General features: G+C 44.6%; 1 protein-coding gene across 1 annotated transcript in view; it reads left to right on the plus strand.

Moving 5' to 3' along the window:
* The first annotated feature begins 441 nt into the window (after nt 1-441).
* Nucleotides 442-17,198, plus strand: part of ALK (ALK receptor tyrosine kinase) — a 314,119-nt gene continuing 297,362 nt past the window's right edge. The window contains exon 1 of the mRNA XM_061350549.1: nt 442-624. Coding sequence (XP_061206533.1) covers nt 525-624 — 100 coding nt within the window. The 5' untranslated portion in view covers nt 442-524. The remainder of the gene's footprint in view (nt 625-17,198) is intronic.

The following is a 17,198-nucleotide window of genomic DNA, read 5'->3' on the forward strand; positions in this document are numbered from 1 at the left end:
CCCGGCGCCGCTCCGTGGCAGCCAGCCCTGCGGGCCGGGTCATGGAGGGGTACAGGCTGCCCGCACGCCTCCTGGTCGCCGCCTGCTTCGCCCTGAGCTTGGCCCCGGGAGTGGTGGGGCCGCGGGAGAGTCCCGGTCTCTCGCGGGTGCAGAGGAGGAGCCTGGCAGTGGACTTCGTCGTACCCTCGCTGTTTCGCACCTACGTACGGGAGCTGGTGCTGGGGCCGCCGGGGCGCGCCGCGGCGCGGTGCCGCTTGCGCCTGGACTGCGCGCCCCTGCTCCGCGCTGCCCGCGGGGGGCTGCCGCGGGCCGCGCCGCCCGCCTCCGCCGGCGGGCCCTCGGCGGCCGGGCGGCGGCTGCGGCGCGCCAAGCAGCTGGTACTGGAGGTGGGCGAGGGCAGCCTGCGGGACGGCTGCTCCGGCGAGCCGCCGCCGGGCTCCGGCGGGTCGCATCTGGAGTTCAACCTCACCGAGCTCTTCTCCTGGTGGCTCCGCGCCGGCGACGGGCGGCTGCGGGTGCGGCTGATGCCCGAGCGCCGCGGCGCCCTCCCAGGCAGCGAGCGCGGGCTGTCAGCAGCCATCCGCGCCGCCCGTCCCCGCCTCCTCTTTCACGTCTCCGCGGCAGGTGAGCAGTGCGTTGCATGCCGCGCACCGCACCGCGCCAGGCAGCGCCCCTCGACCGCCCCCGCTGCGTGCGACCCCGCGGAGCCTCCGCGGGCGTGGAGTCCCGGCTGTGCATAGCGCTCGGTCCACTGGGACGTGTGTCCAGCCCCTCCGCGCCGTAGTCGCCGGTCACCGTAGCCCCGGTCCCCGGCAGCCCGACGGGTGCGGGAAGCGCAGCTTTTCCCGAGCAGTGGCGCCTTCCCCTAACGGCTTGTCCTTAAGGAGATTTACCGGTGCAGAATGTATGGAGGAGCTTTTGTGGGGGCTATTTTGAAAACGCTGAGGGATTTTAACGAAATGCCAAGAGTTGGTTTGTGCCAGACAGCCGCAAGTGAACCTCAGGGGTTAAAGTGTCATTAGTTGAAGGACAGCAAGGTCAGGTTCTTTGAAAGTTAAAAAATAGCATACAAAAAAGGGAAGCTTCCTCAAAGTGATGCATGTGATTCCAAGGTTACACGCTGTCAGACTTAAGGGAACAGCACAAACATTTCCAAAGCTGGGGCTGGCTGCCAAATTTGTATGTTAATGTTATGGGCTATTGGTATCGATAATATAGCTCTTCTTGAAACATACAAGGTATGACAGACAAACCTGCAAGAGGGTGTTTTTCCTCCAAGTTTCATGTATCTGTGAGTTAATTTCTATCCCTTTTAAAACCAGAAAGGACCCTTCATGAACCACGCTGCATCAGCTACTGTAAGACAAGAAGTTGTACAGCTGAGGATGCTCATGTAGCACTAGTACTGATGTGAAGAGAGAACCTTCCTTAAAGTTTTGGCTCTGGATGGCAGGGATTTGTAGCCAGGGTATGGAGCAATTCCATTACCTCAAATCAAGGCTCTGCTTCGGGCCAGTGGCCAAGAGAGATTTCCATTCCCTGTGTGCATTGTACCTTTAACACGAGCTCTGATTCATGCTCTCCCACTAAAAGAATATAATACCTAGAGGGCTGCAGGGCCAAATAATTTGTCACAGTGAGTTTGGTTAGGTAGCTTTTATGAAGCTGGGTAGAAGTCAATGGTGTGTCCCTGAGTAGCCACCTACTTAATGGACCACAGAATGTACTTAAGTAAATTCACAGGAGGTGAGAGAAGTCAGTGCTGGGTTTGGAATACAAAGTTGGAGCAACTGATTTTCTTACCCTCAGCTGAATAACTACACACTGAACGCATCTCATTGCTGCTGCCTGAAACAAAATCAAAGCAGGCTGTCAGAGCAGGCTGGGGGTGTGAGTCAACACACGCGGCTGAAGTGAGGAACCTGGGCTGCCAGTTCTGGCAGGGATAGCGCAGAGGTGCTGCCTACCACAAGGTGGCCGGGAGAGGCCAAAAAGGCCCTCACACCTCCTTCCAGCAGGTCTTACTTTGCTCCACTGCAGTAAAAAAGAGAGGAATTAATTAAAATTAAGGACACCAAACCCTACTATCTTTTTTTTTTCTGTTTGGGGAATTTATTGTGGGTAGCAGTTATTTTGCTTTACTGATCTCCCTCTTTGGCAGTGATGATACAGCCTTAGCTTTTAGTGCTTTCTTGACTCTGGTGCTTATAGCAGTAAGGCAGCTGGAGGGCATACGTTTGTCTTCTTTGAGGATGAAGGTGTGTTTTTTAACCTGGGTAAGGTGTATAAATGTGAACCTAGAGGTGCTCTGATCTTGTGAATACACTGCAGATGGAGCTTTAACCAAAGTTAGTAAAACCCACAGGCTTTTTGTGTTTTCTGTTGTCTTGCTGCTGAGAGGAAATGCATGTTTTCCAAGCCAGATAAGTAGTAGTTAGCTATGCCCCTGACAAATCCTGCTGGAGACAAGGCTTTGCTGCTCCTCCTGCAACACAGTCATGCGAAGTCAGTTGTAGGGGATGCAGGAAAAGGAGAAGCAGAGGGAAGGAGTATGGACTTCATTTATCTATATCACAGTAATAACTTCTAGTAGCTGTCCATAACCTGTAAAAACCCTACTTTCTTCTTGAATTCTACACCAAGGTTGCTAACATGCATAAGTTGTGTCATTAACAGGTTACATCTCTTTTTACAGCAGTGATGCCTTAGTGCAGTTCTCCTGTTACCTCCTTTGTGCTGGCTTTGGTACATGGGTTTGTTTAAAAACACTACAAATCCATCCTTGCTGCTTTGGTGCTTTATGTGGACACCGTGTGTCATTGCCATGCCTGAATTTGTCCCCTGTAGTCCTGCTGACAGCAGGATGTGCTGACACAGTGATCACAGGATGAGCAGCAGCCACCAGCCCTGAAGGGTGCAGATTCCAGCAAGTATTAACACCACTGCAGCTAATGTAGTGTTAACTTAACTAAAGCCCTTCCTCAGGCAACTGAGTGTTTCCTGCATTGGGTAAGCTATCTGCAAATGGGTTGCAAACAACACAATCCTCCCATCGACAATGTAAAGCTGCTTCACTTATGGTGACATACTTAGCTTTTTATTTCTGCTTTTTTCTCTTGTGCTGGGCATGCCTGGGATTGCAGTACTTCCTAGGAAAAAGATAGAATTGCCTTGCTAATTTACTTTAGCCAAATTAGCCACCATGTGAACAGAGAATGAAATATATTTTAGGATGAGAAAAAATTGCAAGGGGAGGAATTCCCATTGACATTAAGGGTGACAACTGAGTCCTATAACTAGGGTTTTATTCTCTTGAACTGTTCTACTCTCCAGTTCTGGCTCAGGGATGTTTAAATGGAGGGAACCTTTTCCCTTCTCAACATCATGTTTGCACAAAGCTTAAAGCAATTGGCCTCAGTGTGTTATTGAACAGTTAGTAAAGGATGTGCTTACTGGGCTGCTGTTGTTTAACAGACAGACCATAAAGTTCACAGGAATTTCTGCAGGGCTCTCCTGCACATGCACTCAATGCCAGATTTCTCTGACACACTCATCCTCCTGGAACAGAGCAACGTGCAAGAAAAAGCTTCCATTTAGAGAATGGAAGTCCTCAGCCCATCTGCCACTTCTGTGCCAGCTTGGCCTTTGCAAAATCGGGTATCAGGGAGTTTTCCTCTCTTGGAATACTTTCAGAATTCAGATTTTCTGCTTCTCCTTCCCCCAGTACTTCTCTGGGACAAAAAAAGTCAAATCAATGTCAATCATTTCTGTGGAAGAGCACACCACAGAACATGCAGAGGAAGGGAAGGGGGAGCTTGGAGAGGGTCGCAGTGCTGCTTGTCTAATATATTTTAGGCAAACCTTCCAACTGGGAGGTTGCTGTTGACTTTGCTCTCATTGCCTTTGGTTTTGACTGGGAATTCCAGCCTGCCTCTGAGGAAACCTTTCTCAAAAGAGTTTAATCCAAAGCAGTGTATAGCCATGGGAAACTGAACATCTAGCAAACCTTTCTGTCAGAAGACTCTTAGTACTGGTCTTACAGGTTTTGCTGTATCGTGTTGAGACACAGTGGGTCTGTATTCTGGACAGGTTACTGAGCTTTCTTGGGGGAAAAAATCCAAAATTGTCTCTATATAGATACTGTGAATTAAAGGACTGTTTGAGCATTAGCACTGACCACCCCTTGCATGATGATCCTCTGCTGCTGGCTTGAAATTACTCCCAGGGATTCTATGATCAGACAGAGTTGCCTATGTTTTGTGCAGAGGTCTTGGGAGGGCCTTCTTGGCAAATCCATCCCACAGACAATACAGTGTGGGGAGGCAGAGGCTGGGATTAGCCCAAGGTGAGTGCTCTACACTGCCATGGGCTCTGTAGCAATCCCAAGCCCTTGCACCCCAACCCTGCATTGGTATTTGGACTTCTGTAGTTTTAATGTCCCAGGTAAGCAGTCCACTCACTGTAGGGCACCTGAGCCACAAATGTTGCTCAATAGGTTTCATGTGAGTTTACTCAGGAAGTTTAATAAGCTGGAATGGCCATAAAACAACTTCCCATGGTAAGTAATTGCTACTTAGGTATGCAAAGGTGGGAAGTGTATGTTAAAAAGGGGCATATAGGGATGAAAATGAGCCATTCCTCCCTCTAAAGGTCAATGTACTTTCATTCATGAAATGGATTTAACATTCCAATTATATTTTTTAACTAGCAATGCATAACTTTTCATCCTCTGGCTACGTGAAATACTACTCCTGCTCTGTGGCCTTCATCTAAAATTTTATTAACTTGCTACATGTATTTTCCCTGCAATTGTCTGCATTCACAACATACCAGTGCTATTATAATGCTGAGGCAATTAGGCTTTACATCTTTAGGGTACTGCTGCCATGCACCTGAACTCATTTGCAGAAGCCCTTTGCCTGAAGATTAGAAAGAACTTCAGACTAGATGAAAATGTGGTTTGGAAAGCGGACATTTTGTAAATGAAGATTAGAGCTCCAAGCTGAAATCTGACTGTAGGGAAGTCTGCAGAATTCTTTCTGCATATTTGAGGGGTACCAGCATTTAATGAAGGTCTCTTAGTTATATTTTTCTTTTGTTACTTTTTTTTGCTCTTGTTTTTCTGCTTTCAAAGAACAAAGTTTGGAGTTGGGCTGTACTGAGAGGAAGCTGGTAAAAGACATCAGTCACTTTCCAGTTGCTCTCTGTTTTTTATCTCATTCTTGACTGTACATGACATTTGAGATCTGATCTTGCTCTTCAGTGGCAAAACCTGGTGAATAAGTCTGCAGCGTTGCAGTAGGGCTTCTGTCAGTTTTCACTGTAGTGCAAGTGATTTTGCACTTAACCTCGGCTGTTGGGCCAGCTTTGCCAGTCCAAAGGGCCTGAGATGGGCCTGAGTTGCACTGGCGTTTACCCTAGACATGAAGTAGTGCAAATCGAGGTTTTCCTTGAGTTGTCCTGGCTGCTAGTGTGCTGCCTGCTGATTAGCATTTGCGAAAACACAGCGATCCTAAGTGTGCTTAGGAGCATCTTTCCCAGGCCTTCCTGCCCTAAGTATTAGGTCTGTAGCACCTCCCTCTAGACCAGACTAGTCACTGGTGCTCTCCAGAAGTGTGGATTTAGTCAGGTCCCAGCGCCTTTTCTGGAACCGTAAATGCCTAAACCAGATTGCCTAGTGGTGGGTTTGTTTGGCTTCATGGGCATCATGATCCTTGGTCCTGCCTGTTCCTGTCCAAGGCACTTTCCTGCTCCTTCAGCACACAAAAAAAACCTCATAGCACATGACTCACTTTACTGATGGTGCTTTGTTCATTATTTCTATGCTGACCACAAAAATTTTGGGCTTTGCAAATTTGTTGCCAGTTATTTGGTAGATAATATTAGAAATGATGCTCTGTCTTCACATGGTTCACAGAAAAGATGCAGTCATCACTATTCCACATGGCTTTGCTTGGTCCAGAGTTATGAGTTGTCACTGACAGTCAGGATTGCACACAATGTGTTTGATTTCTGGGTCTGTTTTCTGCAAATTTGGTTTACTTTTAGACTCATTGTGCTTATGAATTTTCTTACTCATAAGCATGTCCCTACAAGGGCATGGAGTAACAGGACAAGAAGGAATGGCTTTAAGCTGACAGAGGGGAGATTTAGGTTAGGCATTAGCAAAAATGTATTCACTACGAGGGTGGTGAGGCACTGGCACAGATTGCCCAGAGAAGCTGTGGCCGCCCCATCCCTGGCAGTGCTCAAGGCCAGGTTGGACAGGGCTTGGAAAAACCTGGTCTAGTGGAAGGTGTCCCTGCCTGCAGCAGGGGGCTGGAACTGGATGAGCTTAAAGTCTTTTCCAACCCATTCTGTGTTCAGTAAAATAGCCATAAACAGACACTAAAAGAGGCACAAGTATAAGTTTATTATGTTTATTTTTTTTATTTGAATGAACATTTATGGCACATCTTAAAACCATGTTTTCTCTAAACTTGCTGTGCTTTTATTTCTGCATACTTAAAAATAGGGAATAAATACCTACAGCAAAGTGTACTGGGAGACTCAAGTGCCTTATTATACAAATGCAGAGACATCCTTCAAAATCAAGGGCAGTTTTGCAGTGTCTGATTGAATTGGATTCTGAAGTAGTCTGGTCATTTGGTTCACAGCAGATCTCACATGAACATTACATGATAGGAAAAAAAATCTGTGTTTCTGACAATGACTGTGCATTAGCCAAGGAAAGTAGAAAAAGAGAGGGGAGATTGGCAGCGTTTAGCACTTAGAAAATTCCCAAATCCATGAGCCTCATCATAGTAAGGAAGGTATCACATTTTAGATATCAGTGCCAACTCATTTTTGGGTGTTTTGGGAGTCCAAGGTGTGATTTTCTGCCCAAGCAGCAGCATATCTGAATTGTGCCTGGACGTTTCCTGTCTTTTTTTCTCATACCAGAGCAACCCCTTGGGCTACCCAGCACTAGAGTAGTAAGCTCAGAGATCTGCTTCTCTGGCACAAGTGACTTACCTAACAGCAAACAGTTCAGGTTGCCTGCTTTCCAAATCTCTTTCTACTTACTGAGCCACAGCATCTGTTTGCTGAGAAGCCGCTTCTGAACTCAGTGGGGCTGCTGTGACCGCAGTGCTGAGCTGAGAAAGGTCCTTTATGAAATGTGCCACATTTGTCTTGCTTCTCTAATTCAGAAAAATTTGGTTGGAGAAAAATGTCATGGAAGCATAAATGCAGATTTGATAAGTCTGACCTTTCTTTTCTTGCGAACAATAAATGTCAGAAAGCTTAAAATGACAAGCTGGAATGGCTGGAGGTTATTTATGTGTTTAAATATTTAGGCAAGAAATGCATTTTGAGACTAAAGTCTAATTTACATGAGTATTTTGATTTATGACTGGGGTGGCCAAGTAGCTTCATGGTTGCCACTCTCCTGCTTAGCATTGCTACTCAGAAATTCTCTGTGACAGCGGAGATGGGACTTGGGTATCTCTGCTTACAGATACTATAAACTACATCAGAAAGAGAATCATCTTCACTTATTAGTTATGTAGGATCTGTGACGTGGTTGAAGTAGTGTAGCTGTATCCAGTAGAAAGAGTTGGTGGCCAGCTGCAAACAGACTTCAGAAGAGTTTCTAACACAGGCACTAAACTGTTGTGCATAGATGGAATCAAGCATGGAAAGACAGGTACTGAATGCGAAGTGATCCTCGTAGTTTGAAACCAGTATATCAGTTAGTATTTTGCACTTATTTTTCCTTTGGCCAAAGAAGTTCATTAGGTAGCTGCAAGAATTAGGTTCTGCTTTGACTTTCAGCTTCATTATCTAGTGACCATGGTACAAAGTGAGCAGGAGGAGGAGAGAATCACATGAGGAACTGGACTTAGAAGAAGGGCTGTGCCACTGACATCTTGTGTGACACTGAATACTTCTCTTCATGATACATGCTTCCTTTATAATGCAAGGGTAGTTTTGGCTGCTTTTGGACACCACTGATAGAGGGTACTACTTTTGTGTATTACTGGTGCTTTTACTTTCCAAGAACCTCAATGAAGGTAATAAGGTGCAGTGTGAACTCTGAGATTTCTAAGGGACAAGCTAAAGCAGCCTACCATATTGATTTGTTCCCATCTCTGCACTGGTAATCATAGGACTACTCTTTCCTTCACTTCAGTGACAGCAAGCTTTTGAAACTTAAAAATGCCATCAGTTCTGTTTGATCCTACCAGAGGCTGAGTTTCTGGGTTTCATTGAAAAATCATGAGCCCTGCTTTTGACTATTAAAACACCACCCATCTTGAAGTCAAATGGTGCAGTCTGGATTGGCCATTTGGATACTTCGTGAGGCTTATGCCAGGGTTGCTCTTGGCCCCACAAAACATGGAAGAGAGGAGGATAGGCTGTAGTTCCTCTGCCTGTGGCCATCTGGCCAGCGTACATTCAGCAGCTGCGGCTGGGCATCATGGGATGGTTTGGGTTGGAAGGGCCCTTAAAGCTCATCCAGTCCCAGCCCTCCTCTGCAGTGAGGAGCTCCAGGTGTTGGCTGTGGTTTGGCTACTGGTGGTTGCTGAGCAAACTGAGCACTGGCTGTCCTGGGAATGGACAGCATTGTGGAGATACTGGGAGAAGGTTTGTCCTTTATGATTTCCTACTTAAGGTACCAGAAACTAATGCAGAATGGGGGATTTGAGGTTGTTTAAAACTTCAGTGGCCTGCCTGTTTCTTCCTGCGTTACAGATGGCAAAGTGGAGATACTAGGCAGGAACCTTTTGTCTACATGGGTCTAGAAATGTGGGGCATCCTCTTTGTAACTTGTCTCTGGCAACTCTTCAGTTCAGTTTGAGCATCTCAAAAGCTTTTCAGTGGTAGCCCAATGTTTACAATGGGGCAGAGATACCTTTTTTGCCCAAACTATGGCATGTGGCAAATCCATTTTGGACTGAGACTTCACCTGTAGCAATGTGCTGTGAAGAAAGAGGTGCTTGCTCTTCCTGTAAGCTTCTCCCCATTTCCTTACTGACAAGCAACTCTCTCTGGTCTCATATGTTACAAAACTGTGATGAAAGGAAACCATGACCTGATCTCTGAGTTACATGCTGGAAAAGGGAGAGAAGAAGGTTCTGTGTAAGGTGAAGAGCAGAGAATACTTGGTGGTGAATGTGGGGGGGAAGAAGCAAGGATGTTGCAGTGGTGAGGGTGGGAGCACAATGTGATACGGCTATGTATGTATTCTTCTGCTGTATATTTCTTGATGTCTGTTAGGAAGATGTAATAGTAGTGTAAGTGGGCATACTGGAAATGGTGTTTCTCCATATGTCAGACTCTTTCTAGGGCTTCTATGTTAATGAATATTTCTTTCTGGCTCAGTTTTGAAAGCTCACATGGTTCTTCTGAATGCAGTCACCACAGTACCTGTGACGTGCAGCTGCATATCTGTGACTTCACTTCCTAGAAATCTGTGGTGAGCCTTCAGAGCTCTGCAAGTTGCAGCAGGTCTCTAATTGCAACCTGTGCACTGGCATTTGCCTGCTGTTTCTACTGGCCAGTTAACTAACAAGCTATCTCAGATGCATCAGATCTGGGCTTTTTATAGCTTCTTTCCTGCTACATGCTCAGATTACTTTAAGCCTTACCACCCTGGTGACAATGCTAAGCATTATTATATCTATTTTACTCAGAGATCATAGAAGCCAGGGATGGAAAAGGCATTATTTGATTGAGTGAGATTGCAAGTGCTGAATACAATTTTCTCATATAGAATATACTAAATAGTGTTGTCTCTCAGCTTCAGCCAAAAAGCCAAGAAAGAGCAAGAAATTAGAGTCAAGAGGCTCGGTAACTCACTAGAAATACTGCAGCAGTTATTGGCAAAACCACCTTCGAGTCTCTCTGCTCAACACTGTGTTTGCAGCACTTGTCTCTCAAATAAATCTGGTTTTGTCACATTCCACGCTTTCTATGCTGTTGTCTGCTTTTGGGAGCATATGTGATCTGCTGAACCTTCCTCTATGTTCAGACATTGCCCTGTGGCTTTTCTATTTGTGAGGTAGCGTGTGTCAGCAGTTGAGAGCATGATGCAATCGTTATTTCTGAGGGATGTTTCATTATTGATGCTAATTAAACTTGAAACTAATGAGAAAGGATTACTTTTCAGGGCTGGAGAAGAGGCCAGAATAGCTATTATAGGTTAATTATTCTTCTAAAAGACTCTGTTTAAGTAACAATTCATTTTGTCAACTTTTCTTCTTACGCTGTACAAGAGCCTTCTTTGAAGAGGATTCGAACTATAATTGCTGCACTGACCTCATCTAGCTCTCAATCAGTAATCTCCTTCCATCAGCAAAAGGTTAATAAAATCTTTCAGGAAAGGAATTCTGTGCCTTATCTATGCGTCGACAATTCAGAATAGGTCTCCCTGCAAGTATTTCCTATTACCCTTCTGCGTGATTTCCTTGGCATACTTTCTATGTTTGAAAAATATCATATTCCACAAAGCTTGCAAATGTAATGGTTGCTTTGCAAAACAAGTTCATTCCAGAGGCAGGGAGCAAATCTAGTCAAGCTGGCTGGAGAGTTGCACCTAAGACAGAGCCTGCTCCCCTTTGTTTTTAAAGGACTGGAGCCTGTGGTCAACCTTCAGTCTCTGCTCACTTTACAGGGCACTGGGGTGTCTGTCTGATGATTAGTATTTGCTGAGTAACCAAGGAAAGGAGGAGACAAAGCTCACTTTTTGTAGGAGCCAATATCTCTCTCCCTGGGAAGCGCTATGGCTTTTGGTGGGGAGGACACGCACTGGTCCCCTTTGCTCCTTCCTAGCTCTCAAGTTGTCCCTTTCTTCCTCTGGGAGTCTTCTCCTGTAGAGATGAGTAATGGCTTCAGACTTGCAATTCTGTATTACAGAAGGGAAAAGGGAGAGCTGGGTTAGGGTTAGCTGGATGAAATGTTTGTGGACAAGGAGGATGTCAGTCTTGAACTGTAAATGTTAGGGAAGCTTATGATCCATTGACCAGTTGCCTGATGCCTTCTGTCAGGGCACCTCCTTTGCAGATAGGGAGCTCTTGTGTTAACTTGAGGGCTGTGAAGGCAAATGTCTGTTTTGGAAGGTGATGCTGTGAGCAGCAAGGGCTCAAATGAATGGTGGGAGGTTGCAGCTTAGGAAAGCCCGTTGGTGGTGGGGTGATTTACCTACTAAGCCCATGTTACCATCTGAGGTGTGACACAGTGTCTTAAAAGGGCAATGTTCACCAGTCCTGAGTTCAGGGAAAGAGTTGCATCCTCTGTCTGGGCATTGGGATCAAGTTCAAAGATAAAACACCCTCTGAGTAATGGCTCTTGCAGCAGAACTCTGCTTAGGCCAGCTCATAGGATGTTGGATAAAAACTTCTATTTGAAGTGCTGAGTCCTATTTGCAGTGGAAGTTTTGAATCACACAGAGATTGATCAAAAGCTCAATGTTTCCTTCTGTGCTTTGCCAGCCTACTGTCCTTTATCTCCTGAAACAAAGCAGCATTAACTTTTAAGATCTGATTCAATAACATTTTATGGATAATAATTATGACTGATATTAAGCCTTCAGCAACCGCTCTATATGGAGAGTTCATGTATTGAGGTTTATTACCAGTGTAACCTATCATTTTACATCGGTTGTAAAGCAGTACCAACTATACAGATAAGAGGAAAAAGAAGTGTCTATGAACTATTTCCCTCTGCTGCTCTGCAGGGTGTTCATGTGCTTGCCACTTAATATTGCTGGCACGGTGGGAGCTTGCTGGGGAAGAGTTTTTGTTTACAGAGTCTGTTTGCGCAACTGCAGGGTTGTGATGAATGAACGAACGAGTGAATGAATGAGCTGCAGCAATCCTCTGCTGGGAAAAGGAATCCATTAGTGCATGCACCCTGGAGACCAATCGATCATCCTTTCCCTTTTAATAAGAAATGTGTGAATTCAAAGTTTTCAGAGACGCTATTTAGAGACGACCTCCATTGCTTTCTCTGAGGCTTATCCCAATAGTGGAAGTTCTTTAATGTGCGAAACTTCTTTGGACACCCCACATTAGTGATTTTGGTTTTTTTTTATTCAGAAGTTTCCCAGTTTTACTGATTTCGCCAGGGAATAGTTGTATGTACACTGTTTATGGAGATGTTCACTGAACCAAACTAAAGACCAGGTTGAGCAGAAGAAAGCTCTGATATTTTCTGAGTCCTGAAGTGCTGTGCACAGTGGTGTAATGTAAATAACAATATGAGAGAAAACTCACCTTGGTTTCCATGCAGGGTTGTCGTGGAAAGTTTTCCTATTGTACTGGCACTGAAAAAGTCACCTGAAGGACCTAGGACTGGGTTCTTGCTCAGCTGAACCTTGTGAAGTTCATGCGTCATTAACTGTAACTGTGCTATATAGTTGCCTTTTTTGCCTTGCTCCTCCTCATAATTTTCTGTATAAGGAAATCTACCTCCCTGGTAAGTTCAAATAAGATGCTGTCTGCTTGTGTCCTTTTTGCCTTTTTGATGGGAAAGCAGAAGGGAATTCTAAAGTGCTCTGCAAGCTACATGGAGGCCTTGCTTTGACATCTCTAAATATGTGAGTAATGGGGTGCTTAGAACTGATTTTACATGTGATGGATGCTCAACAATAAGGAATCACAAATTGTGGGCAGCAGAGCTCGGAGAGGAGAGCTGCTCAACAAGATTAATGGGAAGGAAGACCTTTAGTGTAATGAAAGACACATTGACAGGCCTGAAAACAGACAATGACACACTGGATGGACTCTTGAGGAGGTGGACAGTCAGGTTCCCTCTGCAGGCAGTAATGCTGTGCATTTGTAGAGTCCCTTCCTAAGTAGGAGATGCGGGACAGCTGTGAGACAAATGTGCTGTAATTCTCACTTCACCCACAAGTGATCACACTGATAACGAAGGGACGGGATTGTGTAAGGGCTGCCTGTCAAGGTGATAGGGATGTTGAGGGAAACCTAGGAATTTCTTTCTTTTCTAACAAGTGCGAGCCAGAACAGAAAACAGGGTGAGACCTAGGCAGAACATAAACCTACAGTGCTCAAACCCAGTTATTTTGCTACCAGAATGCAATTCCTCTAGAGCACTTAATGTAAGGTTGAGGCTGACGTCAGTGAGATCTTCCTTGGGTCTCATCTAGCCAAATTTTCCTGTGGAGAAATTGTCTCGGACAAATAATGCTAGTAAAATGTGATTAAAAACCCCACACCAAACCCTACAAGCCAATTGAAAAGCCCCCTTACAATTAGATAGTGTATTGAAGTTTAAAAATGTATTTTCTTGCTGTTAGAATTATCAAGTTTAAAAGACATGAATATCACAGTATTTTTGTTGGAAATAATAGCCCCACCAGATCTGTGTCTCATCTTTCCCTTCCACTGTAAGTTGCAAGCTGTTATTAACTCTGTGTATCATGACTAAGGGGTTCTGAGCAGGGAGCAGAATTAGCAAAATGTTAGTGGAGCTGGCTACAGGATCATTGATTGTTATGACTGCAACTGTTATTCTCTGTCTCTGACAAGGATAATAATGTGTGGAAATGAAGCCAGCAAACATGTAAAATACATCTAAATATAGAGGACAAGCCAGCAAGATAATGACTGGACCAGTAATCAGATGCAGAAGGCCTTATCTGTAAGTACAGTGGCTTGAAAGATGGCAGTGCTGGTGGATAAACATTAAGAGGACTATGAAGCTGAGAATAAATAGAGCAATATTCTCTAAACAGTAAGGAGCTGGAGCATAAGACCCTGGAAAGACATTTGGGACTTATTGCTTGAAAAAGATCCTTAAAGCTGTCAAGCAGACGTGCAGCTAGTAAGTAGATGGCTTGCTGGGATGTTGACTGAAATGGTAGAAGAAATAAATCACAGGGGATTGCATTAGTGTAACTGAAGGCAGTACATTACTTTACTTTGAAGTATAGTGTCCTGTGGAGAAAGCAATGACTGTCATCCAGAAGAATGATCAAACTGAGTGGAGACAAGATTTAGACTGTAGCATAGGAGGTGTCTTTTCTGTGTGGACATAACTTCCAGGTTTTCTTGAAAGCCTTGGTCTGGAGTTTAATGAGAGGCATAAGGGGCTGATCCTAACCCTACTGAAGCCAATGGCATATTCTCATTGTGTATCTCCTCCACTCTCAGGTATGGCTAGGTCTGGCAAGAACCACTGCTCTTTGCTATCAGGCCAACTGTCATGAATGCACAGCACACCTCATTTTTTGTGCCAGAAGATAAGAAATAGAACTTGTTTCCAACCTGGCAGTTTTTGTCAGTACTTAGCCTAGGTAATGAGCAAAAGAAGACATTGGTGTGAAGTTTACTGACCAAAACAGTATTATCTATGCTGTTCATATACAGGACAAATGATCACATGAGGTGCTGAGAGCCTTTATTCTTGAATTCTTACTGTTTTGTGGAAGGGGCTTTTGGGCAGAAACTGTTGCACTGTAGCAGGGGTGTTGGCTATAGCAAGAGTTGTTCAGTGGCTGAATCTTAGACTTATGCCTGGGTTTTGAGTTGAGTGTAAACAAGGGAAGCATCAGCCCAATAAGGGGAATGAAGGAGTAGGAGCATCCTAGTGCAAGCAAAGGGAAAACGCCAGCTTGCCAGAGTCTAGTGATAGGAGGAAAACGCTTGTAAGGCTTATCAGAATACACCTGAAGAAAAGGAGGGTTCTTCTATTTACATCTCAATAAAAACTTACATCCACTGTTTATTAAGCACTGCATCTCTGGAGACCTTGTTTCTGGTTTTTTACCTTTACTTAAAATGCAGTTATGTTTGATTTACCCTGAAGTGCTGTACAGCACAAGTAGACCAGGCAGATCTCCTAACTGAGGGTGAGCACCCTTCCCCTTTCCTCCCTGCCTGTGCTGCTGGGACCGCTTTCCTCCCTGCCTATGCTGCTGTGACCATGCCTTCATGGTAGGGCACTTTTACATGGTATCCCAGAGTTGAAGTTAAAAAGGTGAACAAATCTGCCCTTTCTGCCCCATGAAAAGGTTCTTTGTATATGATACTGGTGTTATTTCAAATGTACTTTTGTCACTTAAGTCTGAAAGCAAGCCCAGTTTTAAAATAGGGCAAAAGTCAACTAACTTAAGATGTCCATCTCAATGGAGAACACCACTTTTTACTCAAGAAGAGATAAAAAATGCCTTGTTCCTGCCTCAAAAATCTGTTCTGAAGTAGCTGTGGATAGTCAAACCCATATGCAAAGATAAGAGCTGAAGTATGATCTCACCTCTTAACATGTCTTTTATCATCAATCTCATCCCTTTCCCCAGAAGCTCTTGGGGGTGGTAGAGTGGGGTCCAGACTGAAATACTCAAGGAAAGGAAAAATAATGTGAAGATCAGGCTAGATAATATGAAAGTCACATCAACAGAATTATCAGACGGAAGAGCAGGCAAAGTACCTAAAACATAATGAAAACTCTTATCAAAACTAGTTTACAACTAATATGGAAGTGCCTTTTAATCTCTTATGTTAGTTCAAGCAAGAATAAGTCAGATTATTTCTTTTCTAGTCTCTCATCTGGTCCATCAGTTGCTCTTTTTGGGTAACATCCCGAGAAACATTTGTTTTATTCATAGTTTTGATTTCAAGGCAAGACCAAGACTTCTCTCTTGTGAGCATCTTGAAGAGTATGAACTTGTGTTCTGCCTCAGGATTTTCATGCTCTAAGAAGTTAAGCTTTATGGGGTGATTTTTGAGCTCCCCAGGGCATGTCCCTAGCCTAGAAATGACAGCTCAAGGTAGCTTTGAGAACGTGATTCTCTGTCTAAAGCCTCATCCTTGATGTCCTTACCCTGATCACTACTTCAATAAAACCTGTCTCCAGGTCCTTATGGACAGTTCCATTGTCCTGGAGTGATCACTGTGTCTCTTGAGAACGGAATCCTGCAAGGTCTGGAAGCAGTTCTGTTTTCTGTGGGTAAAAGGAGGTATCTCTTGCCTCTCTGTAGCATCAGTTGTTGGTACAGATTGCTGGAGTCAGACATGGGGAGTTTCAGCCGTTCCTTTCAGTATGTGCCCAAGAACAGGGAGGGTGCTTCACTTCTGGAGCTACAGTTTGATGAAGGCTCAGTTTTTAAAATCGCCTCTATGAAAACTTGCAGGTAAAAGGCTTTCTGGATCAGAGCCAAAGCTGGAGCTGCAGAGGGGCAAATTCAGCTCTGGTGACCTAAATCTCACCTGCCTTAAATGCAGAGTCCAGTTGGGTTTTATTTTCCAGGCAAGCCCATTTGTTTTTACTAGCAGCTTCTCTGTTAAAGCCTTTTTCTACTTGAGCAAGCTAAATGCTGTGTTGTGATACTGTACTGGGAATCCCTTCCCAAAACAGCCTCTTCCTCCAGTAGGCTGCTTGTGGTGGAAGTTGTATCTTTTTGTGACTGACACTGTGGTGACTTTGTTCCTGTGCAGAACTGCCTTGATGTGACTTCCTCCACAGGTCCCTTCCCAAGTCCTGTTTCTTTATGTAGCATTTCTGTGCAAGTAATTCCTCTCTCGAAGACCCTGTGTAAGAGCGGTGTGCTGCCATTCCTCTGAGTAGCACTAAATCTGTGACAACCTGAAGGGAGATTTCACAGCAAGGTGATAAAACTACTGCCTTGTCAACTTTTGTGCTGGCTAAATGCAAAACGAGGCAGGCAGCTTTGCCCTTTAAAGTGGAGAGAGATGAGGACAGTTTCAGTGTTTCACAATCAGCCATGATCATCCATGAAATGAAGTTACTTGTGTTTTAAACTGATGTCTTGATAGCAAGGGACTCCGTTTTTCAGCAGTATTCATGCTTATCCCTGTGCTATTCCATAACAGAAGATACTGAGTAATATATTAAACAACTTGGATTTTATCTGTTGTTACCCTTGAAATGCAGTTTTTAAATGTGTTTATAATTGGAGCTATTGAGGAGGTCAAAACCAGTAAGACTGAGTCCCAAGAAAACAGTCAATTGAGAGTGCGGGAAGGTGAAGTTTTGTAGTAGTTCCATAATCTTTCATGATCCTAATTTTTTGGTAAAATAATGACATCGCTGAACCTTGCAATGTTGCTGAAGTGGTAAGGAGTAGAAGTGGATTTGGCTTTCTTCCGAGGTGTTACACTGAATAGGTTGTGCTGTTACCTATGTCATTGGGAACATCTCTGATACTGCAGGGAAGGTAAGAAGCTCTGACC

This window comes from Neopsephotus bourkii, unplaced genomic scaffold (assembly GCF_033783945.1).
Source record: "Neopsephotus bourkii isolate Nb327-2 ecotype Australia unplaced genomic scaffold, CSIRO-AGI_Nbou_v1 NB_518, whole genome shotgun sequence".
NCBI classification, from domain to species: domain Eukaryota; kingdom Metazoa; phylum Chordata; class Aves; order Psittaciformes; family Psittacidae; genus Neopsephotus; species Neopsephotus bourkii.